The sequence below is a fragment of the Hylaeus anthracinus genome, unplaced genomic scaffold (genome assembly GCF_026225885.1).
Source record: "Hylaeus anthracinus isolate JK02 unplaced genomic scaffold, UHH_iyHylAnth1.0_haploid 26162, whole genome shotgun sequence".
Taxonomy (NCBI): domain Eukaryota; kingdom Metazoa; phylum Arthropoda; class Insecta; order Hymenoptera; family Colletidae; genus Hylaeus; species Hylaeus anthracinus.
This window is the reverse complement of record NW_026534954.1, coordinates 1-25,476: the sequence shown is the minus strand read 5'-3', so window position 1 is coordinate 25,476 and position 25,476 is coordinate 1. Positions and strand designations below refer to the sequence as shown.

At 45.3% G+C, this 25,476-nt stretch overlaps 5 protein-coding genes across 8 annotated transcripts; 3 read left to right on the top strand and 2 right to left on the bottom strand.

Annotated features, from left to right (window-relative positions):
• The first annotated feature begins 86 nt into the window (after positions 1–86).
• LOC128893173 (sodium-dependent nutrient amino acid transporter 1-like) lies at positions 87–6,802 on the top strand. Its single transcript, XM_054153989.1, has 9 exons — positions 87–1,703; positions 1,783–1,914; positions 2,351–2,591; positions 2,981–3,212; positions 3,799–4,173; positions 4,257–4,623; positions 4,716–4,992; positions 5,083–5,177; positions 5,324–6,802. Exons 1-9 carry the CDS (start codon positions 1,677–1,679, stop codon positions 5,459–5,461), a joined length of 1,884 nt encoding a protein of 627 aa, XP_054009964.1. The 5' UTR covers positions 87–1,676; the 3' UTR covers positions 5,462–6,802.
• Positions 6,803–7,234: 432 nt separating this feature from the next.
• Positions 7,235–12,996, top strand: LOC128893177 (sodium-dependent nutrient amino acid transporter 1-like). The gene is made up of 10 exons (XM_054153994.1): positions 7,235–7,639; positions 8,898–8,981; positions 9,455–9,728; positions 9,959–10,175; positions 10,413–10,784; positions 11,085–11,451; positions 11,893–11,992; positions 12,190–12,366; positions 12,540–12,634; positions 12,708–12,996. Exons 1-10 carry the CDS (start codon positions 7,625–7,627, stop codon positions 12,852–12,854), a joined length of 1,848 nt encoding a protein of 615 aa, XP_054009969.1. The 5' UTR covers positions 7,235–7,624; the 3' UTR covers positions 12,855–12,996.
• Positions 12,809–18,896, bottom strand: LOC128893175 (sodium-dependent nutrient amino acid transporter 1-like). Of its 3 annotated transcripts, XR_008461264.1 has the most exons (10): positions 18,643–18,895; positions 17,208–17,580; positions 16,095–16,374; positions 15,630–16,004; positions 14,989–15,178; positions 14,744–14,920; positions 14,237–14,336; positions 13,575–13,846; positions 13,231–13,482; positions 12,809–12,947 (listed from the first exon to the last, which is right to left on the bottom strand). XR_008461264.1 is itself a non-coding variant. In XM_054153993.1 (9 exons), exons 1-9 carry the CDS (start codon positions 18,655–18,657, stop codon positions 13,315–13,317), a joined length of 1,860 nt encoding a protein of 619 aa, XP_054009968.1. In that variant the 5' UTR covers positions 18,658–18,896; the 3' UTR covers positions 13,210–13,314. The 3 variants fall into 3 exon arrangements, 2 of the variants coding, with proteins under 2 accessions (XP_054009968.1, XP_054009967.1); XM_054153993.1 differs by lacking the exon at positions 12,809–12,947 and having other exon boundaries at positions 13,210–13,482; positions 17,298–17,580; positions 18,643–18,896; XM_054153992.1 differs by lacking the exon at positions 12,809–12,947 and having other exon boundaries at positions 13,210–13,482.
• Positions 18,897–19,272: 376 nt separating this feature from the next.
• LOC128893172 (uncharacterized) lies at positions 19,273–21,493 on the top strand. 2 transcript variants are annotated; one of them, XM_054153988.1, is made up of 7 exons: positions 19,273–19,443; positions 19,527–19,626; positions 19,740–20,050; positions 20,118–20,367; positions 20,663–20,740; positions 20,830–20,891; positions 21,354–21,493. In XM_054153988.1, the coding sequence occupies exons 2-7, from the start codon at positions 19,537–19,539 to the stop codon at positions 21,406–21,408; spliced, it is 846 nt and encodes a 281-aa protein (XP_054009963.1). In that variant the 5' UTR covers positions 19,273–19,443; positions 19,527–19,536; the 3' UTR covers positions 21,409–21,493. The 2 variants fall into 2 exon arrangements, with proteins under 2 accessions (XP_054009963.1, XP_054009962.1); XM_054153987.1 differs by having other exon boundaries at positions 19,527–19,629.
• LOC128893174 (sodium-dependent nutrient amino acid transporter 1-like) lies at positions 20,746–25,471 on the bottom strand (the record flags this gene model as incomplete). The annotated part of the gene is made up of 7 exons (XM_054153991.1): positions 20,746–21,789; positions 21,848–21,942; positions 22,005–22,281; positions 22,373–22,549; positions 23,331–23,520; positions 24,256–24,630; positions 25,353–25,471. Coding segments are annotated over 7 exons (1,407 nt in total), but the record flags the coding sequence as incomplete, so codon positions are not given.
• Positions 25,472–25,476: the final 5 nt, after the last annotated feature.

The following is a 25,476-nucleotide window of genomic DNA, read 5'->3' as shown; positions in this document are numbered from 1 at the left end:
AGAGAGAGAGAGAGAGAGAGAGAGAGAGAGAGAGAGAGAGAGAGAGAAATATAAGGAAGACACATTATGGGTTCCACAGTACTAGACGATTTTCATTACTCGAAATAATATGTATATCATTGTATATCCGTATATATAAAAATGGATGTTTGTATATACAGGGTGTCCCAAGAATGTAGGAGGTCCTTGTTGGAGTTTCCTTAGCGAAAATGTTGTTTCGAATCACTCCCCGAATTACTCCTTTCAAGGACTTTTAACATTCTTGGGACACCTTGTACATGCATACGATAGATTCAGAAACTGTTTGACCGATCAACGTGAAACTTGGAACATAATATGTATTTTTTCATGGAGAAGGTTTTTATGCTACTCGATACGACGAACCAGAAGAACTAGGAGAACTAAAGACAGTGACTGACCGGTTCACGAAGGTTCACGTGGTTGAACAATCAGTCGAACGTAAGCTACATGAGATACAATCACGTGGTCGAGCTGTCGGTTAAACGTAAACGACAAAAAAAAAAAAAGAAAAATATACATATCGAATCGAGTAATCTCCTCCTTTTTCGAAGTCGGTTAATGAAATAAATAGTATATTACAAGCGGGCCGCAGCTAGTATGTTGTACGCACGACAATATTTCAATTTGAGGTATTTTTAAAAACGAAACGCGCGACACACGCGCCAAGAAACGTTCTCCCCTGACACTTATTCCCAGTGTCGTTTGTTTCCAAAAAAAAAATGCCTGAATGCGTCCTAATCCCAATTCCCAGGCAGGCTTCTCTGGCTCCAATGAAAACAGCCCGAGAGATTCGACGATTTGCCTCGATTCGCACGCGATCCCCGTGTCTAATTTCTCCGATCCTCTCCGAGGAGACCGAGAACGTTCTCCACGTTCCGAAATTTCGCAATTTACGCCCGACGATTGTCCTCGATCCGTGAATATCCCGTTGTTTTCGCGCGTGGAACGCGAACCTTCGTCGATAACCGACACTTGCCGCATCCTGTCTGAATAGACGCGGGAGCGAGTGCAGCACGGCTCGCAGAGATGAAATTCGAAGAACGAAGGTGAACGTTTCGCGTCGATGGTATCTAATCGACGTGCGCGTTAAGAGCGAGGTTTACTCCGTCAATGTCTGCCTTTGGAACAGCTTGGTCAGACTCCCTCGGACAAATTGTTCGCAGAGTCGAACCTCCGACGACCTCCTGGGCCACTTCCGTGACTACCAGAAGCATCGCTCGCCATTGACGGCCGATTCTCGATCGATCGGATACCGCCAGGAACGAAGAAACTCCGAACGCGAGGAATACATTAAGGCTAATCGATCTCCAGAATTATGTAAGCAGCTGGTGACATCTTTGGAAGCGTGTTATTTTCGCCTGAAATATGCGATTATTATAACGAGGAGTCCGGGGGCCATTGTCTACCCGCTAAAGAGGAAGTTACGAGGCGAGGAAGGAAACATTCGGTGATGGTTTATCACGCGTTAACGGTCCAGTGTCTTTTCGCCGAAAGGATATTGTCGCGAAGGTGTGCTACCTAGATGGAAACGGATTCGCAAACGGATTCGAATTAATCGACGAGTGCGGTGAACGATTCCAGCCGAGGTTACAGCGAATCGTACGCGGTTTAAACGAGTGGAGAATCGGTAAATCGTCGATATCGTATCTTCGGACATGGAGAGACTCGAGGACGGAGTTTACGTGAGATATTTCATTGATGTTCGTTAGAAATGTCTGTCGTTAGCGATGCGCTCGTAAAATAGCAGGGAAATGTTTGCAGAAACGGAATGGTCACGCGAACGAGGCCTTCCAGATGGAGGAGGTCGGAAGGAAAGGGAACGATTCCACGGACGTCGCCAAGTCGAAAGGGTCGAACGCGCCGGAGAAAGTACCCGAGGAAACCAGCAACCCTGTACGTAATTTGGTCTGATAACGATCGCTTCGGAACGATAATACGTGAACAATAAATCTACGCGCGTTCCTGTCGGTTTACATTTCGACGTATTAGCTCGAGTTAATCGCCTTGTCTACGTTTGCATGACATCTTTGTTTCTGCGAACGGTACGTCAAGTTGTAAAACCACGACGCGGTCTAAGGTGTCGATGAGTGAATACGACGCGAAGCAAGACGCGCAGAACAAATCTTAGTCGCGTTACAATTTGTATTAAAAAAAGCAACGCAACCGCGAATGAAAATAATGTCAACTCGCAAGATTAAGTAATCTTGACGCAGGTTAAACAGAGTACGTGAAAGTTAAAATAACGGTACAATAATTGGCATAGTCGGCGAGTTCTGTAATCGCCGCTACCACTTTATCGTAATTACGTCCAGTGTATTTTCTTGCGCAGAGGGCAGAATGGGGAGGTGGACTGGAATTTTTAATGGCATGCATAGCCACTTCCGTCGGTCTCGGTAACGTTTGGAGGTTTCCATTCACTGCTTACGAGAACGGAGGCGGCGCTTTCCTGATACCTTACATCATTATCCTCGTATTCGTGGGAAAACCCTTCTACTTCCTGGAGGGTCTTCTGGGTCAGTTCACCAACAAATCCTGCGCTAAGACTTGGTCCATGGCGCCGGCGATGAAAGGTGAAGGCTTCTAAAGAAATAAGAACAATATATGGAATAAAATTGTTTCATTTGAAGCTCAGTTTTCGCGAGAATCGAGTTTGAGAATCACATTCGCACGTATACCGTTACGGATGATTGTGAGTTACGGTTCGTCGAGCATCGTATGACGCGTGTATCGTGTTTGTAAAAAAACTAGCAGGCCTCGGCACGACTTCGCCCGTGCTAAGAGTGAGTCAGATTTCAATTTCGATCTTAAAGTAATTGAAACTAATGCTAACATTTAGCGTAAGGCGAGTTGATAAACGATATCTTTAGTCTTTTTGCTTCGGTGTATACACGTACATGTTAATAAACGTACATAATACTTTCTTTGGCTACCGTAGATGTAACGAAAATGTTACTTCCAGGGTTGGGGTACGGCCAGGCTTTCGCAGCGACGTGCGTGGTCTCTTACTATTGCGCTCTAATGGCTTTGACGTTGTACTATCTCGCGGCCAGTTTCCAATCCGAATTGCCTTGGTCATTCTGTCGCGACGAATGGCAGGGTCAATGCGTCGACTCGGTTCCGAAGGACCCTGACGAGAGCACCACTTTCGTAGCCAACGGTACCGTTCGCAGTTCCGCGGAATTGTACTTCAGGTTAGTCGAGTAGTACTCGATCGTTGGTGGAATTATTGCGAGTTCCATCCGAGACCAAAAGCAACGGAAACTACAGGAAACTAATCACAGTATTGTCTCGAAATAAGCAGCTCTATTCGGCTCGACTTTGTCCCTCGTCGAGGGCCCCACGTCAAGAGGGAACCAATAGACACAAAACAGGGGGTTCGAGTGTTGGCTCGAGCACCGAGTGTCGTGCTTTGGAGATTGATAGAAGATAACATGATTTCTCATTTTACCACTAGTAAAGTATATGTACAACTAACGGTAGTATTTCGGAGAATACACACGCCAGAGAAAGAGGAGAACATTACGCATATTCTGTGCTCTTTCCACTAATCTGTTCAGTCGGCCATGAAAGATTTATCTCTCACTCGGCGGGTGACTTCGAATGAAAAGGTGGGAATAAGGTCGCTAATAACCTGTGATGTCAACCTTAACAAATTAAACCTTAAACCTTGAAAAAAAAAAGGGTGGGAATAGCGAGTTGCTTATTCCGAGACAATACCGTATCGCAGAACGAGTTATCGTTACGAGTCTTCCGTCCAAATTTCCAAACGATTTCCAGGAAGATCGTCCTGAACGAGTACGACTCCATCGACGACGGCATCGGGCTGCCATCTTGGCAGCTGACGATCTGTCTGTTCCTAAGCTGGATGGCGATATTTGGTGTACTTTTCCGCGGAATAAAGAGCACAGGAAAAGCAGCCTACTTTCTGGCGATATTCCCATACGTCGTAATGATCGCCTTGCTGATCAGATCGGTGACCTTGGAGGGCGCAGGAAACGGCATCCTCTTCCTCGTCACGCCGGATTGGGAGAAGCTCTGGCAACCGAACGTGTGGTACGCCGCCATCACTCAGTGCTTCTTCTCTTTGTCCGTCTGCTTCGGATCCATCGTCAGTTATTCGTCTTACAGCAACTTCGAGCACAACGTCAGCAGGCGAGACTCTTGATCAAAGTTCCTAATGCCGTCGAAGGAGACAACGACGAACGATCAATGATTTTTCTGATCTGCAATTCCAGGGACGTGTTAATAGTGACGACATTGGACACGTTCACCAGCCTGATAGCCGGCTGTACGATTTTCGGGATCCTTGGGAACCTGGCGCACGAGATGGGCACCAGCGACATATCGTCGGTGGTCCGAGGCGGGACTGGTCTCGCCTTCATTTCGTATCCCGAGGCTTTGTCCCGTTTCACGGTGGTTCCGCAGCTCTTCGCTGTTCTCTTCTTCGTGATGATGTTCGTGCTCGGCGTTGGAAGCGCGGTGGCTCTATGCGGCGCTGTTTTCAGCATCCTTTGCGATCACTTCCCGAAGGTATCCCACTGGAAGCTGGTACTCCTGGTTTCCTCTATGGGATTTCTTGTTAGCCTCATCTACATCACACCCGTATGTATCGGTCACCTTAAACACAGGACGACAATTTACGATACTCTAGTGAATATTAATTACTCTAATGATTATTAATTTAATCGTTCAAGGGCGGCCAATGGTTCATAACGTTGGTCGATTATTACGGTGGCACGTTCGTCGCCATAATCGTCGGCCTTTTGGAAATGGTAACGATCTTCTGGATTTACGGCGTGACGAATTTTTTGAACGACATGGAGTTCATGCTGGGTTCGAGACCGTCGTGGTACTGGAGATTCTGCTGGGCATTCATAACACCTGTGCTCATGATCGTCATCCTGGTGTACACCATCGTCACCTACGAGCCGCCCACCTACGACAGCGCACCATTTCCGGCATACGCCTACGGTACGTAGTTCGAATTACGTGAATCGGGACGCCATCGGGAGTACGTATTTTCATTTTTTCTCATGATCTTACCGTTTGAAATATTTCTAGTCATCGGTTGGCTCCTGCTCGCCGTGGGAGTTTCACTGATCGTCGGTTTCATTCTGCAGAAACTGATAGCGAACAGGTCACCGTCGTTGATCGAAGTGAGTAATTACGTGGAATAATTAGGCCCAGGTGCATGCACAAGGGAACCTTTGCTCGATCTTTGATTGGAATTTTACTGAATTTTCTATGGAAATCTGATTAAATACCAACGATATATTTTTACTGGTCGATCGTTGTCTCGCAGACTGTCAAAGCGGCGTTCCGGCCATCCGAAGAAAACTGGGGCCCAAGCGACCCGAAAGTGCGGCTGAAGTGGAAGGAATTTACCGCGGACAAGAATTTCCGTCACCGTGGCGGTTTCGTCGAGACCTTTTTTAGATAGAATTAAACAAGGCCCGCAACAGGGCCGGCGCGTTACCTCTTGCGGGGCCTGAAATCACATTCGAATCCTACACTTAAATTTTACCACGAGAAATGATTTATTTACAAATGCTGTTAAATACAGACCTTGATTACTTACGGTGCTTCGTACCTATGGTACATTTTCGTTGTCAGCGTAACGCGTTCGATTATCCATGTCAGATGTTTATCCACAAACAAGTAATATTCTGCAATATAATATAAACGAATTAATGTAACGTATAATGTAATAATAAAACAGTAACGATAATATCTATGTGTAAAAATGCCCACTTGCATATTTTGTCACATACAGTAGATTCTCTATAATTCGCTGGAAACGATCCCCACCGCAAAATTCTGACCTATGTTATGTAAACAAGATAAGGCTTACATCGGATCAGCTTGACATCCGTATCAAAAGGTTTTACGGTGTAAACTAGGCCAACTGTAACAGCGAGACCGGCGCGACAGAAATTAAAGGGCAATGTCGGTGAGACGCTAACGCAACAACAAAAAGTTTTTTTTTTTATTTTTCGACTTTTTGCAAGTGAAAATTGTACCGTCGTATTTGTGTCGTTTCCTCTAGGTAAAATCATACCAAACGCGGCATAATTTAGTGCATATTTCCGTATTTTACGGGCCAAAGGAAACAAATCGTTATCATTTTTAAAACGAAGAAATGTGCACCAAATCACGTCGTGTTTCGTGTAATTTTATCACAAGAATACCGCGCAGATACGACGGTACAATTTCCGAAAAAGTCAAAAATGAGAAACTTTTGCTGTTGCGTTAGCGTGTCTCATCGACATGGTCCTTTAATTTCTCCTTCTTTCGTTGCCTCTCTTTCAAAATGGCTCTTAAACGGTTACCAGCTCTGCCTACAGTTTCGGTTCTTCTACGCGACAATTCGTCATTTATCGCTCCAGAGTTTCAGCGAATTACAGAGAATCTATCGTATCGTAATGCATCCTTCATCTCCGTACGAAATACGCGTAAGCGTCAACGTAATCGTCGCGTTCGGTACAATGTTTCGAAACGTACGTCTCCGTGCGAGTGCAAGCTGGTGACGAATGATACCTGATTTAATAATCATCGCGTAACGGCGTAGAGATCGTGGAATGCCGGAAAATTCTACGGTAGAAATGATTGGTCTCGGATCGGTCTCAGTTGACAAAGAGAAAGTCACTGTTGAGCGTCGCGCTGGTTACGCTTGACTGTGCGTTAACGTACGGAGAAAAAAGGTTCACAAGGAAAACAAGTAGACGCATTCTGGCCGAGATTATAATCGACATCAATGTATGCTTCGGACATTAAGCACCTCGAGCGTTGCGTTTAGGACGTTTGAACGAAGGCGAAGGGTTCGAGGGTTCCCGAGGGAACCTTGTTCGCGATTCCGTCTCGAACGAATTACTTCTACTGTAACAGAGTGGAGCTCTGTTAAAGAAAAGAATTCTAACGATTCTCGTTAGAGACGCGTTGACCATGCGAACTCGTCTCGCGTTTCCTGTCGCGGATCTTGTGACGCGCTCGATTTACAAAACAATTCGCGATTTACAAAATCAACGCAAGCGGAACGTTCGGATCGCGTCCGACGGATTCCTCTGAGCGACTCGTCGCGCGATCAAAAATCCATCAGACTTTAACCGTGACAGAAATGACGTCGACGTACAAATAAGGGAAAAGGTGATGGCAAAGCCGCGAAGGCAAACCTATCAGCCCAAACGAGATCAGGCCCCTTGCGCCATTTAACCGTGGCAAAAATTAAGTCGAGTCGTTTCCGTTAATTTTCGAGGAAACAGCTCGCGACGCTTTATACGAGATCCGTGTTTACGCGAAAAATGATCGAGCCTCCGAGGTCTCGAATCGCGAAAGGCGTTTTCGCGGGTGGAGTGGAAATTTCGCTGGCAGATAGCCGAAAAATTCAAGATGGCGCGGGGTGAGAAGAGGAGTTGATAAGTGGACGGCGTGGCATTATTGCGAAAATAAAAAATATAGCACTGCCAGTTGTCACGATTTCTCACGACGCACTCTTGATCTACGTGAACAAAAGTCGTCGATCAGTCTTCCAAAGGCTTTTGCCACGTGAAGATCGCGTTCAGATCGCCGAGGAGGGACACCCGCGACCGGTGTGCCGTCAGTGACTATGACTTACGCGCAGGTTCGTACTTTTTCCGACGTATACGATTACAATAAAATAAATCAAATTCGCGCGTTGCAACGACCAAGGTATTGCACTAACTATAACGTATAATACTCGGACGAAATTATGCGTGCATGTGGCGTTGGCTCGCGATGCTTAAAATTAGAATAAACCTAAGGGCGTTCCAGAGAATACAATGAAAATTACAACAACCTAAATTGCTTGTTACTTCACCCCAACGATACGGAATTATTGTAAGCTGGCCGCGATACTCTGGAAAAGTTATTAAAATTGTAAAAATTGTAAAAATTGTAAAAACTCAAGGAATTCTTTGAAGCTTCTTGATTGGCACGTATAAAAATCGTGTGGTTGCTTAGAGATTTTCCTCGCGCACTTGACAGATAAGTTTAGAGGGGTTTCGTTCGTTCTACACAGAGCTTAGAAAAGTTATATTTAGGAAACAGCTTCTTAGAAAGTGCAAACGATTCGCTACTTTAAATATCGAGTGTCTTTCGAAGAGCTAATCTAAATTGCAGTCGTAAACTTGTGTCGTGGCTTAATTTCGGTTATCTTAATAACAACGTTGGCCTATTTCGAAATATTTTTAAGAAATTCGACGATTCTGTAAGATTTATCGCGTCTGTTGCGGATGCAACTATATCCGTCGATGTTTGCACAGATATGTACGGGCAATTTTGCTACTTGCGCGCCTACTTGGAAGGAACGCTCGCACGCAACGTTGTAACAATTAGACATGCGGATGTTCGCAGCGAACGAAAATATTTAGAAATCTCGATTCTTTATACGAATCGATAAAGATATGGATTTTCACGAACATCCGCGAGTCTAGTGATCGTATTAACTAAAGGCGACGCTCGTGGCTTAGCGAATAAAGAAGATGCCCCAAGAACGAAATTAGATAAATACGGAGTACTAATATTTACATATTTGTACAATGCCTATTAATCGGGGGGTCGTTTAACGTATTTAACGATAATCTTCTTCGCCGCCTCCATCGTGCGACAGATGCAATCATAAATGAAACATTGTTCCGTCGTGAATATTGCTCGCGACTCGTAACGGACTTAACGCGATCTCGCTGTAATTACGCTTTAATAACGCCTCGTGGCAAATTCGAACCAAGTACTCGCTGATGTGTTCCTTACGTAAACGCGGCGATAATCGAAGGAACGCGTTGCAGCGCGCAATTTGTTAGATAATAAGTAAAAAAATGAAGAAGAAAGAGTAGTCAAAGGATTACGTTTTCTCTCGGTAGAATAATGTCGCGGGCGACGAGCAAACGCAAGGATCGTACAGGCTCTCGGTGATATCGGCGAACGGGAAGCAGCTGGAAAATGGGGTAAGTTGGTTACACGTACGTTCATTCGACGTAAATGCGTTTACCTGTTACTATTAAGCGATTTAATTTCTGTACATTTATCCGATCGATATTATTTCATATCGTTACTGTGTGGAAGAACTGTTCGGTGTAGTGATACCGATAGAAAGAATCGATTCTAAGAAACAACGATCGTATGTCGTTTTCGTCAACATGTTTATCGCACGGAACAGATCAGAAGTAAGGATGCGTCGCTCGAATTGGTATGATTTCACTCGAAACGTTAATAAAAATGACGCGGAGACCCAATAAATTCCAGACCATGGTTTACGACGTTTTAGGGTCATTAAGATATTCTTTCGAGGTATCATATTTTTGCTTAATACCCTCATAGAGCGCGAGATAAAAACTGCAAGTTTCGTTTAATTTACTAAGAGAATTGTTTTCGTTTTCGTTTCTTTAAATTATTTGTATTCGAATCGTTTGTCTCGCAGTCCGTGGAAGGAAAACCCGAAGATAAAGAGGCACGCGCTCAATGGGGGAGTAACATAGAGTTCTTGATGTCCTGCGTGGCGTTTTCTGTTGGCCTCGGAAACGTTTGGAGATTTCCCAGTACAGCGTACGAAAACGGAGGCGGAGCGTTCCTGGTGCCTTATCTCGTCGTTCTCTTCATCATTGGCAAGCCTATCTACTACATGGAGATGATACTCGGACAATTCAGCAGCAGATCGTGCGTGGAAGTCTGGTCCGTGGTGCCGGGCTTCAAAGGTACCTTTAATCGATAAAATGGACTGTATATTGTGACCTAAACAAAATTTCTTTTAATATTATTAATTTAAAAGATGCGAACGTATCAAGACTGACCTGTTGATATTTGTGTACACTGTACAAGGATGATTGTAACCGAGCCTCGAGACCGAACGAAGGTCCGCGCGAACTTCGTTGCTTCTCTTCTAGCTTCTCTTCTAGCGCTCTAACGAACTTGTCCATTATTCGAGGAATCGGATACGGCGTGACCGTGTCCGTCTTCTCCGTGGTCACCTACTATTGTTCCCTGATGTCGTTGACGATGTACTACCTGCTGGCCAGCTTCCAATCGGTTCTTCCGTGGGCTGTTTGCTGGGAAGAATGGGGCAACGTTTGTTTCGACAGCACATCGGCCAGCAACGCCACTTCGAACGTCAACAAGAGCAGCTCGGCGGAATTGTACTTTCGGTGAGCGTCGAAGATATACTTGGTAAATTGGTTCGTTTACCGTACGAATCTTTCCTTCCTTTCTATCGTATCACGATCCCTGGAAAACGGGGATCGTTCGATTTCGACGAGCTACGATCGATATTAATTGACTTGGAAAGAACGGAATAGAAGGATACGATACGTATTACGTATAATAAGATAAGTATAATAAGATGTACAGGGTGTCCCAAAATTGTTGAAGGTCTTTCGTTCCAGATACGTTGTTCTCAACGAATCGGGGATCGAGGAAGGTCTCGGAGAACCATCCTGGAAGCTGGTGGTCGCGCTCTTCGTCAGCTGGACGTGCGTGTTCGTAGTGATCCGGAACGGCGTGAAAAGCACCGGGAAGGCCGCTTACTTCCTCGCGCTGTTCCCGTATGTGATCATGATATGCCTTCTGGTGAGGGCAGTGACCCTGGAGGGAGCCGTGAACGGCATTATATTTCTATTCGAGCCAACCTGGGAAAAGATCTTCGACCCTTCGGTCTGGTACGCGGCCGTCACGCAATCCTTCTTCTCCCTCGGCGTGTGTTTCGGCGCTGTCACCATGTACTCGTCCTACAATCGTTTCGATCACAATGTATTAAGGTAATTTTTTCTTTTTTTTTTTTTTTGTATTGGGAACAAGTTTCCCGTGAAACTTTTTATTTGAAAGAGGCGTCGCTGACGATACTGTTTCTGCGTTCGCTCGAGTACTATACTTGCGATTCGAAGGTGTACGCGCGAGGTCTCGTGCGAGGTCACGAGACCTCGCGCGTACACCTTCCGCGGTATAGTACTCGAGCGATACGTTTCAAGCGTAAACGTCATTTTTTATCCGGCGTGAAAAATGTCAACGTTCGTCACCGAAAGTTACGATCAGGTAACGGACTCGAATCGTTATTCCAGAGACTGCACGGTGGTGACGACCATGGATCTTGCCACGAGTTTGATAGCAGGGACGACCATCTTCGGGATCTTGGGAAACCTCGCCCACGAAGTGGGCAAAGAAGACATCAGCACGGTGGTGCGCGCCGGCACGGGTCTCGCTTTCATTTCCTATCCGGAAGCGCTCGCCAAGTTCACGGTGGTGCCCCAGCTCTTCGCCGTGCTCTTCTTCCTGATGCTGTTCGTCCTGGGTATCGGCACCACCGTCGCCTTCACCGGCGTCATCACCAGCATCATCAAAGACAAGTTTCCTCGGATTCCGAACTGGAAAGTTGCTGCCTGCGTCACGAGCATCGGCTTTCTCATTGGAATCGTTTATTGCACGCAGGCACGCAGCTTTTTTAACACTTTATTTACCGGGAGCCTATTTATAAACTTTTTTTAATTCCAGTATTTAGTTACTCGAACTTATTTACTGTGCCGATGATTGTCTATTTACAATGTTCAGTTTTTGGGAACAGACTTGGCTTTCAACGTACCTAGTAACAGTATGAAGGAATTATTGCCAGACTAGATTGGCATATGCTACTGTAGAACATTCTTTCTTTAATTAAACAGTGTTTCTAAATAGCCCGGTAGATAAAGTGTCGAATTATCCCTTTGATACTACAGTAAAGTCTCCATAAATGGACTGAAACCGTCCCCGCAACTGGGGTGTGTATCCCTTGAGGGGTCCAGAAGTACGATGGCCGAGCAGTGAGAGACTTTACTGATGCGCTCCGATAAACAATTACAGATGTTATCGAACGAGTCTTTATTATCGTTGCAGGGAGGACAACACGTATTAAACTTGGTGGACTACTTCGGAGGAACGTTCATAATAGTGTTCCTGGCTTCCTTCGAAGTGATAGGGATATCTTGGGTGTACGGTAAATGAATAATTCGCGTCTCCTACCGCCTATGGCGAGGCCAACGAGAAAATCGATTTTGGGAAAGATTCCCACCTGCTCGAGTAAAAGACTTCGTTAACGATCAACGTTCTTAGAAACACTCCGAACGAGTCGATTTATCCGTGGCCTCCGCCACAACTTCGCCTACAGCTTTCCAATCGATTCTTATCGCACAGGTGTCGACAACTTTTTGGACGACGTGGAATTCATGATCGGCAACCGCCCTTCCTTCTACTGGAGATTCTGCTGGGGTTTCTTGACACCCCTGGCTCTCTTCTCGATCCTGATTTACTTTCTGAGCGAGTTGACGCCTCTCACCTACAACGGCGAATATTATCCAACTTCTGCCTACGGTAGGAAAATCTTTATTCGTAGGAGGGACTTGTTCGGTGTCCTTGGGCACGAGAGGTTACAGATTTAAAGCTCTCGACCGCTGATTGACCTTACGTGCTATATTATAGAGTAGACGATAAAATTAACCGTTTGGACCTCTACAGAGATAAACGTAAGCTTCGCATTGTTCCAGTTGCTGGGTGGTTACTGTTAGTGCTGGGAGTAATCCAGTTCCCTATTTGGATCATCGTCACCAGGATGCAAAACAAAGATAAACCCGCGTTGGACGTAAGCAACCGAGATGACCACTTCTTTCATGAAATCTTCGAGTCCTTTTTCACTTTCGTCCGTATGCTTTCAGATCCTTAAACCGGACCCCGACTGGGGGCCCAAAGATCCGAGCAAGTACAAAGAGTGGAAGGCTTTCAAGGACGCCAAAAGGATATCTAGGATGAACCTGGGCAAGAAAAGGTCGAGAATCGTGACGTTGCTGATCGGAGGAGATTGATAGCAACTGCAGCATTAAGAGATTCGATCAAGAATCTGACCATCGGACTGCTTCGATGACGCTGACGAGATACCCCGTAGATCTCAGCTTATTCTGTATTGTAATAGAGACTTCGTTTCTAAATAAATACGTTAAACAGTTACGATCTCGCGGTACTAGGTTGTCCCATAAGTTCCCGGACACTTGATGCTTGAATTTTGTTGACATTAACATTATTTATGGAATTGAAGAATTGACAGAAATAGAAGAAAATTTTGAAGAATAATTATCGTTTGATTATAATGTTATTATAAAATGATTTATTGATAGCAAATGTACGGGAACTTATGGGACAATCTAATATTATTTACAGGAATTTCCGCGTTATCGCGCCAACCATTTTTATTTGTTTCCACTGGTAACGAGCGTCCGGAGAATGCAAGAGGAGATTCTGTTTCGAGAACGGTCTTCTGGGACAGTCTTATTTCAGCTTTACACGAAGCAGTATGCAAATCAGTTGAAGCCACTTGGGCTGCGTCCTGAGACTCCTCTCTTTCATTTTTTCTTGTTTGAAGAGAAGCCAGGCTTTCCTGTACTTGGCCTCCCTCGGTCCCCATTCCGACGTCGGCTGAAAGGACCTCTTCAAGTTCTGAAACAGAGGATAATTAACCGCGACTGCCTAAATTGTGTATAAATGCGATCTCTGTTTAATTCAACTGAAAATTTTCAACAGTTTTTTACCTGTAACAAAGGCAGCCGCCTGTTCTTTACTATTTCCATCGTCATCCAGAATGGTATTTGGAAAATACTAAAGCAGAGTAAAACCGCGCCAGCTGCGTGGGCCGATGTCGGAAATCCTTTGGTTCCGTAGGTCAATGGCGACAGGGTGGCGACGGTGTAGATGAAAATTGTTATCAGAATCAACGGGGTCACGAGGAACCAGCAGATCCTCCAGTAGCTGGTCGTCTTCCTCTCCAGCATGAACTCGACGTCGTTCAGCAAGTTCTCTATACCTGTCTTGATTACTTTAATTACCGGTATTCCGAGCATTTCAAGCAGTTCATTGGGAGGGGAGGGGACTGTCTGTACAAAGAATAGCGTATTAAGCGTCCCACAGAGTGCCACAGACTGCTCTGACGTGACATGGGCCCACGTCAGACACGAAGGGATGTCAGATTGGTGCATGCGCGTAGCTCATAAAAGCAACCGTTGCACGGCATAGTTAGTTGATTTCATGAGCTACGCGAAGAGTAGTCTGTGGAACGCTTTAGTTCTACGTAACACTAAAAAATTGAGCCACTGAAAGTTGCGACGTTGATCGATGAGGAAAACTGCTTTTGTTTATGAACACTTCTCCAAGTATACATATGTACATTCTTTAGAAACGACGCGAGAATACGAACCGTACAACCACGTTACCGCGGTGATTTCAAAAGAGGCCAAGATGAACACAACGAAGGAGGTGCCATAGTAATCGACGAGCGTCAGCATAAATTGGCCACCCTGCGAACAGAATTTAAAGTCCTTGGACAAACGCTAACGAGATACCATGGCTTATGCAACTCTCGCGAACGTTATCGTACTTTGTTCCCTGATCTTTTATCGTGACTCCGATAGGAAATTAACATAATCGTTCAATTTATTACGTTGTGTCGCACTTTACTCGCGTCGATAGCGGGTATCTTTCAAGTATCGTCCACTTTCCTGAAAGCTATCTCTTGAACATTGATATCCACGAAGGTGACGATGCTTGAAAACAATACAAAGAAACTCGCGCAATTTTATTGTGTCATATATAAGCGACAGTTCTTATCCTGGTTGTAATCAGATCTGGTTGTATCAGAGAAAACTTTTGTTTGTGGCAGAAATTAACGAAGCAAGGCTATTCATTTCTAGAAATATTTACGTACGGGAGTAACGTAAACTGTGCTGACGGCGAATCCCATCGAGCACACCGTAAAAACGATCTGCCAGATCTCCACGTTCGGAAGCCGCTCTTTCAGGGCGGTTGCGATCCCCGATACCATGCCCACGGTACTGCCAACTCCCAGAACGAACATCATCACGAAAAAGAGAACCGAGAACAGCTGTAAATCACAGATACGGTACAATTATGTACATAATAATTTTGTAATTCTTCTATTTGCGCGTTTACCTGTGGCAAAAACGTGAACTTGGCTATCGCGTCAGGGTAGGAAACGAACGCCAAGCCAACCCCGGACTTGACCACCTTGTCGATGTCCGCGATCCCCATCTCGTGGGCCAAGTTCCCGAGAATCCCAAAAATCGTGCAACCAGCTATGAAACTGGTCACCGTATCCAGGCTTGTCACGATCATCGCGTCCCTGAAACGTGGAACACTCTAAACTTTTTGTTGTCCAAATACAGGGTGTCCTAAAAATGTTGAAGTGCATGGAAAGGATTCGGAAGGTGATTCGATACAACTTTTTCCTCGGCGAAAATGTTGTCCGAGGTTTCGTTAAGGAGGTATCAAGAGAAAACTCCTCTCAAGAGAAAAATCAAAGAGAAATCTCGAGTTGCCGGTAGATAGAAGAAAAAAAGGTCTCGAGTGCAAAGGGTTGACAGAAAATTCCGACCAATTAGAGCGCGGCCGTTCCACCCGCATACTCGCGCTCTGGTCGGTCTTTTCTGTTAATACCTCCTTAACGAAGCTTCGGACAACATTTTCGCTGAGGGAAAAGTTGTTTCGAATCACCACCCCTTTCAAGGACCTTCAACATTTTTGAAATACCCTGTATATTATCGTATATTGTAACACATATTGTCCTCGTGTACCTGTAGATGTTGTGCTTGAAGTCGTTGTGCGACGAGTAGGTGATGATGACGCCGAAACAAACGGAAAGCGAGAAAAAGCATTGGGTGACGGCTGCGTACCAAATAGTTGGGTCCAAGAGCTTCGACCATTTCGGCGTGACGAAGTACAATATCCCTTTTGCGGCGCCATCGAGGGTGACCGCTCTGATCAGAAGACTGATCAGAACTACGTAAGGGAAACTCGCGAGAAAATAGGAAGCCTTTCCCGAGCTTCTCACGCCCTGGAACGATACCAGGAGCACCGGGAGCCAGCTACCCAACAAGCAGAGCGTCAATCTCCAATCTGGCAGTCCGATTCCATCGTCGATGTTGTCTTTTTCCTGAAGAACTATCTTCCTGGTATCGAACAGTGGGTAAAAATGTTCTCCGGTATAAATAATTAAGTACATTCAAGTATGGAGTCGAAGGGAAGGTAAAGTGTCTCACGTGAAGTAAAGTTCAGCCGAGCTGCTGTAGTGTTCGTCGTCTACCAGCAACCTGAACAAGTTCGTTCCCTGGTGCGTTCCTTCGAGCGCGTCCATACTGTTCGCGCTGGTATTCATCTTTCTGTCGGAGTCCACGCAACGGTCGCCCCATTCTTCTCTGCACTTTGCCCAGGGTAGCTCGGCGGAAAAAGAGGCGACGAGAAAGAACAGCGTCAGAGCCATCAGGTAAGTGTAATACGTCATTAGCGCCACGCACGAACAACACTGGGCCCAACCAATCCCTGAAATAATTTCGTTTGTTATTGTACGATAGTTTCAAGATACACGGGATGGGGAAAAAATGTTGGAGGTCCTTGAAAAAGGTAGCAATCGGGTGGTTCGGGGGCGGCGGAGGGGGGGGGGAGGGGGTTGATTTGAAACAGCGTGTCCTTGGCGAAAATGTCGTCCGAAGCTTCGTTAAGGAGATATTAACAGAAAACAGATTATTTCGGATTAGCCAGTCTGTCGGCATCATGGACGCCGTTTACCTAACTTTTTTATACATGGGTGCCATACGAGCGATAAGTCTCGCGATACGCGTTATATTTTTGCTTGAAAGAATTCAAAGTTACAGTTAAAGGCTGAATAAATATATAGTAAAAATTTGGAAGCTCTGTTGTTAGTAAATTAGAAATAGTTAAATGGTTGAAGCAGGCCATGTGTTTAGTCTCTGCGCGCGCTCTCTCTCTCTCTCTCAACGGAGGTTCGTTCGGTCAGAGGACTTCGTTTAGGAAAAGGTCGGACCGTCGAGGGTGTTCTCGCGGTTGGGATTTTTCTGACGTGTTTCAGACTCGTGGAGTCGAGACGTATCGAAAATATAGCAAATTCACAGTTACACAGAGTCATTATTCGCACGCCCTATAACGCATTCCTGGCATACACGGTCTGATCTTACACTGTGTTCTTTCATTTCGCTATAAAAACAACCGAGAAAACCTTTAAAAAAAACGGCCGTCACACGGGATGACCCGCTTAATAGAAATAAATACGAAATAAAAGTTGCGAGAATCCATTGCAATGTCTAATTACGAAGGATCCGGATCTTAAAGGTTCGATGAAATCGATTGTAAATTACCAACAAACGCGGGCGACAATCTCCAAGCTTTGATGGACGACGACGAGGAGAACTGTCCCATTATCATCTCTAGATAGTAGAACGGTTTACCAACGAGGAGCAGGACGATGACGTAAGGTATCAGGAACACACCGCCGCCATTTTCGTAAGCGGTGAACGGGAACCTCCAAATGTTACCGAACCCGATGGACATGGCTACGCAGGACAACAGGAACTCTATGCTGTTGTTCCAGCTGCTCGTCGCTTTTACTTCCTCCGTTGATGTCGAGCATCCCGATATCGATTCTCCGGATTCGTTGTCGGAGCGACGACGTCGATCTTTCTCGTCCTCGACGAACGCCGAGTTCCGGTGGCCAGTTTCCACTGCACCGCTCTGCGAATACAAGGCAACATATCAGATTGTCGCGCAGATGAGAACGTAAGTAAAATTGTTTCGGTATCTTCGGTATCTCTCAGCTACGTTTCTACTCGCTCTACGAGTTGATATAGTGGAACGGTTTAACGGTAAGTGGAGTAATTTAGCTGCAAGTGGAGAGGGTTACCGATAAGTGGGCTAAAAGCGAATTTCCGTTTGAAAGATTGCATAAAGATAGCGCGCTATTTCACACTCTCGGTGACCACAATATTAAATAAATTTGAAGAAGGTCGAAAGCAAAGGAACCCTCCGTGCACGTTTGTAAACATTGATTTTATCAACTCCGCCGGTCTCGATACTCGCAGCAATTTCCAGTGTCGTCTTTTCCCAACTGTCAAGGTCACGGTACATCCATCGCGAGACCAAGGGAGGGGAGACGTCTTACGTCCATCGCGTTACTATTTCGCGAAAATTCGTAAGTAACTCTGCTAAAAATTAACTTTAGGAAACTGATGATAAATGCGATATATTTGTTTCAAACTCGTAACTCTCGGATGGCGATTGGCCCCTTTCTTTGTCCTTTAATAGTTCGCGTGGAACAAAGTATATGTGTTACGATGCTTAATAATCATTCTTTCTCTCAGTGTCACTCATTATCAGACGATTTGCATCGTGTGCTACATTCGAGATAGCGAAGCATTAGCTTTAAGCTCTTTATGTTGCCCGGCTCTTATCGCGTGAGTAAAAACTTGCTATCGTCTGTGTTTCCACGAATAAAAAAAAAAAAAAAAAAAAAATCAGAGTTGTTCCGCTGTGGTCTTGAAATTAAGGTAATTAAATTTGCCGACTTCGTTTCTCTTCGCTTTTTGGGAAAATTTGTCAATTTTCGCGTAACTGTATCTCTGGAACTAAAAGAGTAATTAAATAAATTCGCGACAGCTTCGAAATTTTGGTATTTCTGTGCAATCCAGCTCGAAGAGTTTCTAACCGATCGCTCTCGAGATCGATAGTTGGTTTCGGAGATTTTTAGGAAGATCTCGTGACAGAAAGACGAAGGAAAAGTCACGTTCCTCGACTCACCATGTCCTCGTGCATCGGATAGTGGAGTGTCGAACGAACCAGTCACGGGATGAAACGTAACGGCGCGGTTTTCGAGGAACGGTTAAATCGACCGCCAAGCTGCGATCGATCGTCGCGTGCATCCGCTTTTATAGAGAAACCGGCGTCGATCCAATCGGTCATCAGACGAACGCACTCGAAAAACTTCGACGATAATGTGACATTAGTTTGCACTGCAACTCTATGCTCCGGTTGATAACAGCGCGCGCAGCCCCGGAACTCGCGTTTATTACCGTTACTGACGTGGTCGCGAGGATCGAAGGAAAACGGCGATCGACGCGTGAAAAAAGGTACGTATTTACAATGTTTCCGATTGCGTCCTCGAGTGCTGTAATTATCGTAATTGCTGGTATTAAACGGTCACGATAAATGGATGAATGCGGAATACTGATAATGGAGTTACTGTCTCTCCTTTGATAATCCGATCAACAATTCAAACGCGGTCTTTTTGCCAGAATCGGAATTTACAATTATTATATTGGGATATCAATTAACGTTGTACTACTTCATTTCTCTCGACTGACAGGAATTTCTACTATATGTATATAGTATCGTGGGTGTAAGTATTCTACTACAATATAATAGCATTTCGTCCTGGACCTGCTAAGTCTGGACTCTTCAGGAAGGCTATCCAGCAGGACCGTGACCCGTGCCTTAGACGCCAGGATATTTGGAGTTTGGTCAGGAGGGACTTATATAGGAATGATAGAGGGAACTGAGTGCTTGTGAGAAACGCGCGGACTGCGCGGTTTCCCTCTGGAGGTGAGGAGCGGAGGTGCCACCACAGTATGTAAACTACAGTGAAGTTGCTGATAATTAATATTTTTTCTTAATTCCAATTCAAGGCGGAGGAGAATGGTTAAGAACGATCTAAATTGTAAGAAGAAATTAACACTCACAATGGAGCCGGACCATGAAACGAACGGAGTATCAAAATTAGACAAGGTCGTTTGTAAAAGGCTCCGCGTCTGTTTAATTTAATTCTCCAACTAATTGCTAACTCTGATATTAATCGATACCTATTGGTTATTATTGCTAAACTTAACCACTATTGCTAGGAACATGATATTTTGGATGTATGCGGGTGGAAACGCGCGGATCTGGAGAAACTGAAGGAATTGGAGTTGCACAACATCGGCGAGGAAGCGAGAAAGGTACTGAAAGAAGAAGCCACTGTTAGATCTCCGGTAGATACGAAAAACTTGAAGTCACTGCAGAAAGCAGAAAATGAAGAGGATCGATCCAACGTGGCACCAAACGTACCTTCGTCTCCAAACGAAGATATCGCGAGCTTTTTACGAGAAAGATGTTTAAGTCGGAGCTTGATCGCGACTTTGCTGAAGACTGGGCCCACCTCTGAGTTCTTTAGGTGAGAAAGTCTTTCGAGTTATGGTTGGCGTATGTGACCTTATCGCGTTCGATTATTTTTTACGTAGACTGCTGACGGCGATGGGGTTCGCTGACGAGGACGTCGAAACGCTGAAGAAACTGTGGGACGCACGGAAGGACAAGGATGTCGATTCCTCGTGGTCGGTGTCTTCTTCCTCCGACGAGTATCTATCCTCGGATGGGCTTTACTTGAGAAATTTCTTGAGAAAACCTCTGTCGCAAGGTCTTCGTGAAATCGTTGCAAAGAAGCCTATCGACCCCATCGAATACCTCGGTCATTGGTTGTTGAATTACAAAGTTAAGTAGCGATACAAAATTCGACAACCCATTGCCAATGCTCGACACAGCGTTATTCCGCGTTACCAACAAAACGATCTGTTTTATGGATCAAGTATCTCGCTTTACTTTTATACAAACAGTTCTATCGACCCCTGTGTCCACGATTTCTTTACATCCTGTAGATAACATAGATGCATTGAAGACTTCTGATTCGATTATCGGAACTTATCATTTTCTAAAATGTATAATATTATTAGCAAATTGTATTAATCGTGCAATGAAAAAAAAAAAAGAAAAAATATGACGATTTCAGATATGCGAAGAACGGTTCAGGAGACAAAAGGAATTCGAGCTGGAGCTGATGATCGAAAGGGAGAGGGTCAAGCCGCGGGTTCGTATGATTTTTCTATTTTATTATATAAATTGCTTCGCGTACCTATGGTGCAACTACTGCTAACACACATATTACTCTATAAACAGGACTTGGAAGACGAAACATCCGTGTTGACGAAACACGAAGAAGAAGAGGAAGAGGAAGAGGGGTACGTCGACGATCGGAATTTCTTGGATTATGAATGATTGAAATATCTGCACACCGGAGAAGCGGTCGCGTCGAGTATCGCAAGCGTAATTCAACGATTTGTTACATTTCTATAGCGACTTATATTACGCGAAACGTGGCACGTTTTTAATAAATGCTATCGAAAGCGTATCGTAGGCATTTACAAGGCAGACTCTATTAATAAATAACAGAAGGAGTTTAAATACTTTTAGTGGCAGTAGCGTAACGTTGATCGTTCAAGCTACGCCGATACTCGATTTTATGGATAATACTGTGCTTCGTGGCGCTACGAAAAGAAACAAAATTGTTCCACCGCGATGAATTGTACGTTTCCTTCGGAAAGCCGTTTCTTTTCAGTCTAAGAGTATAAAACGTACGAGCGATAAAGGATGAAACATCGAGAATGGGACGGTCTACGTCTAACAATAAGAACTATTTACAGGACGGAATACCGAACGAGTAGGAACGAATCTTTGGAAGACGAACGAAGAAGCTAAGAAAGAAAGCATCCATCTTTTCATCTTCGATAACTCGTGCTAACTTTAACTGAAGCTAACTCGAACACTTCAAAATCAATGCTTTACACCCCTTGTAAGTTGAGTATGTGCAGTTTAGAAAAAAAAAAAAAAGAAATTGGCATCGTTCATTTCCAAAACTGTTCTACCATCGCTAACTGCTCCAATGGTTGACTCCAAGACTTCTCGTCACACAAGCTTATCTTCCCAGCAGAGTATCACATAAACGAATTGCTTGATCCTCGAGCATTCTCGTTTCTCGCGTATTTTCCGTCTGGTTTCCTTGAATTCGCGCCAGGAGGTCAGCTGTTTGGCGTTCTTAGGTCCCCATTCCGGGGAGGGCCTGAATGCTGACTTGATCATCTGCAAACGCGCAACTATAGTCGTTCGTTCCGCTATCGAGATCGACTTTTCATTTTACCTCGGGCAGCTTCAGGTCTCTGTTGGACATTACGGTGTAAATCAGCCAGAAAGGAATCTGCAGTACGCCGATAGCGCATAAGCTCCATCCGACGGCTGCAATTAGATTTTTTAATCGGACGCTTAATATTCCTACGTGAAATATTATTCGTACGTACCGTGCGCGCTGTCGGGATATGGAATACCGCTGTAAGTCAAGGGTCGCAAAGAGACGAGGGTATACAGCAGAATCACAGCCAGCAGAAGAGGGGTGATGACGGCCCAACAGAGCCTCCAGTACACCGACGGCCTTCGTTTCAACATGAACTCCACGTCGTCCAAGAAATTCTCCAATCCGTACACCCAGAAGATGCCGGTTATCTCCAAAGTGGCCAGGATGAACACGACGAACGAGCCAGCGTAGAAATCCACCAGCTCCAAAATGAATTGTCCACCCTGTAGGTAGAGAAACGGGAATAAATACACGTACTTGGAAATGTTTGTCTTTCGCTTTAGGACTCCGGTAACGTACACGCACGATACTTACGGGTGTACAGTAAACGGTGCCGACGGAAAAGCCAAAGGTGACCGTGCCGAGGACCACGTACAAGTGCTTCCAGTTTGGGAACTGATCGCTGATGATGGTGATAAGCGAGCCCGCCAGAGCGATAGCGCTTCCAATGCCGAGCACGTAAAGCATGAGGAAAAACAGCACCGAGAACAACTGCGAACAGCGGTAAAATCCTTGACGAGCCGTTCCTTCCAACGAGAATTACATCTGGATCACCTCGAGCGCGCAAACGAATGGATAAAATTCGCGTAGGTTTGTTTGTTACGATCCTTCGACTTATCTCGATCACCCTGAACGCCTTGAATTAATTCGCGGACGGTGCGTTAGAGGAAACGAACTCGACTTCTCTACAGTTGGATCATGGTCTACCGTTTTACATTAAGGTCGTATTTATGGCTGGTGGAATAGAGATTTACATATTAAAAGCAATAACGCTGGTCGTAACATGACGTTTATTATTTTTGTCGCTTGTTCGAGTGACTGAACGGGATAATGTAAATCAGGATTGCAAATCTAGATAAAGTGATTTGAGATTCGAGACGTCTACTCTCGCGCGTAGCTTTGAACATAGCGAGCCAACTTTCACGAGTGACTATGACTTTAATATTCTTAATTAAACGATAATTATTCGTGGAAATGACAAGTTTGGACCGTCTGCCTTCGTAATCGGCTTCAACTTTCACAATTAACGTCAACGTTATTAACGCGTTAAGAACTACGCAAAGAGAACAACGTTCGTTAAACCTGGCCAAAGGTCAGCGAAGATTGCCGATCTCTGATCTATGGTTTCTATTTTGTAACGGAACCGACGCGACGTAGCTCCGATCAAGCGAGAAAGTATCTCGAAGCGACGCGACCGGATGAACGTTTATCTACGTGCAAACTATCAGGCCTGATATCGACGACTAATCAATGGGAGGGCTTCGATTCTCACCTGCGGCAGAACGGTGAACTTGGCGATGGCGTCCGGATAGGAGACAAAGGCGAGACCGGTTCCGCCCCGAACGACTTTGCTGACGTCTTCTATGCCGAGCTCGTGAGCCAAATTCCCGAGGATACCGAAAATGGTGAAACCCGCCATGAGGCTGGTGAACGTGTCCAAGGTGGTCACTACTATCACGTCTCTGCAGAGGCAAAATGTTCGTAAGAGTTAACGAACGATACAAATCTGCGCTTGAAATGATATTTTTTTAGGAAGCCGGAACAATTCTTGGCATTGTACGACTCGGTAATGTAACGTGAAACATAAACTATTACGTACGGATTATTTACTAATAATATTTTAGTGACAAAGAAACTACAGTAAAGTCTTGTTAAGCGCGCAAACTCGGGACTGACCTCGTACAGATAACCTGGAGTTGGTATATTCTGTGATGTTTGCCGCCAAGCGTCGTACGTAGACAAGGACAGCGAGTAAAGAAGAGGACGGAACGAAAACATCCAACTATGGCGGTGAAAGGATTTAATGCAACGGTGAAACTTTTTTATTCTTAACTTTTACTAACTTTTCCTCCCTGGGGTTGGTTTCTGTGCTTTTATCCTGGAGAAATTTGCTTTCAGCTAAGCCTTAACAAGACTTTACCGTATCGGGACAACGTACGCGAAGTGCGGTCGTCCCATCGTCGATAGCCAGCAATTACGACGGCAGAGATGGTAACCGATTTATCGACGATATCTCTGACAAAAGTTGAATCTTCAGGTCCCGTAATACTCCAACGAATCCCGATAGCGACTTACGACAACCCCCCCCCGATTGTCAACGCATGACCAAGTTTAGTAACGGTACCGGAGAAACAAGCGTCTCGTTCTAACCGTGTTAACTTCTCTATTCAAGCATTATTTTATATTCAAAGAGTAACCTGTATATATTGTGTCTAAAGTCGTTGTAGGACGAGTACATGACGACACCACCGAAGCACACCGACAGCGAAAAGAAGCACTGTGTGACAGCAGCGTACCAGACGTTCGCATCGAACAGCTTCCCCCAATCCGGCTTGATGAAGAAAACGATCCCGTTAACGGCGCCGTCCAGGCTCGCCGCTCTGATCAGCAAGCTGATCATGATGACGTAAGGGAAGAGCGCGAGGAAATAGGCCGCTTTTCCCGAGCTCTTCACGCCGCGCGCCAGCACCGCGAATATGCAGGCCCACGCGACCAGCAAGCAGACCGTCAGCTTCCAATCCGGCAACCCGATACCATCCTCGATCGTCTGCTTCTCCTTTAGCACTATTTTCCTGATGAGAAAGCGTTTACGTCGCACGTTACGGCCAAAGAACGAGTCTCGCGCTGGTTTCCACGAGACAAGAGTTCGGATTGGGATTCGGAGTTCGAGTTGGGATTATCGGGACGCGAGCAGAGGACTGGCGGGATTAATTGATACGTGATATAGGAATTGATATGTCTGAAAGATGTTGGAGGTTATCGGAAGGAGTGGTACGAGGGGTGATTCGAAACAACTTTTTCCTTAGCGAAAATGTTGTCTAACAGACAACCCTGAGCAATGAGAAAGTGTGGCCTACGCTACCGCGGGCGCTCCAACGACACGCTCGCGCTCTGATTGGTCAGGGTTTTCTGTTAACACTATGACGTCCGGCGACACCACAGTGGTGACCTTCGCAAAGTATTGGCTGACGACAGCCGGCGACAAGCGAAATAACAGAGCCGGCAAAGTGTTAATATCTCCTTAACGAAGCCTCGGACAACATTTTCGCCAAGGAAGACGTTGTTTCGAATCACCCCCCGAACCACCCCTTTCAAGGGCCTCCAACATTTATGGGACACTCTGTAGACGTCTTCTTCGGAATATTCGACATTTCTTGCAAGGCTGCTACAATGGAACGTTCTCTAACGAAATAATCAAATTATTCATGGTAATAGCGATACCTTCAAACAGAAAGAGGATGCTCTAGGTTTTCGTAGCTTTTTCGACAAAGAGGGACCTCGCCTCGCTACTCACCTGAAGTAGAGTTCGGCGGAGCTAATTATCCCGGTTCTGTTCTCGCCGGTTCTGTTCCCATCGGTGTTGTTGCGGGATCCACCTGAATCTACGCACGAGTCTCCCCACTCCTCGAGACAGGTGG

Coding starts and splice junctions, on each gene's coding strand:
- LOC128893177 (XM_054153994.1), top strand. Junction 9,729..9,958: donor CGTGGTGCCGGGCTTCAAAG/GTACCTTTAATC, acceptor CCATTATTCGAG/GAATCGGATACGGCGTGACC. Junction 11,452..11,892: donor GAATCGTTTATTGCACGCAG/GCACGCAGCTTT, acceptor TTATCGTTGCAG/GGAGGACAACACGTATTAAA.
- LOC128893175 (XM_054153992.1), bottom strand. Junction 14,337..14,743: donor GCACAGTTTACGTTACTCCC/GTACGTAAATAT, acceptor TTCTGTTCGCAG/GGTGGCCAATTTATGCTGAC. Junction 13,847..14,236: donor CGCGGTAACGTGGTTGTACG/GTTCGTATTCTC, acceptor TAATCAAGACAG/GTATAGAGAACTTGCTGAAC.
- LOC128893173 (XM_054153989.1), top strand. CDS start 1,677: ATGGAGAGACTCGAGGACGGAGTTTAC. Junction 4,993..5,082: donor ATTTCCGGCATACGCCTACG/GTACGTAGTTCG, acceptor AAATATTTCTAG/TCATCGGTTGGCTCCTGCTC. Junction 5,178..5,323: donor GGTCACCGTCGTTGATCGAA/GTGAGTAATTAC, acceptor GTTGTCTCGCAG/ACTGTCAAAGCGGCGTTCCG.
- LOC128893172 (XM_054153987.1), top strand. CDS start 19,537: ATGGTTAAGAACGATCTAAATTGTAAGAAGAAATTAACACTCACAATG. Junction 20,051..20,117: donor CCCACCTCTGAGTTCTTTAG/GTGAGAAAGTCT, acceptor TTTTTTACGTAG/ACTGCTGACGGCGATGGGGT. Junction 20,741..20,829: donor GGGAGAGGGTCAAGCCGCGG/GTTCGTATGATT, acceptor CTCTATAAACAG/GACTTGGAAGACGAAACATC.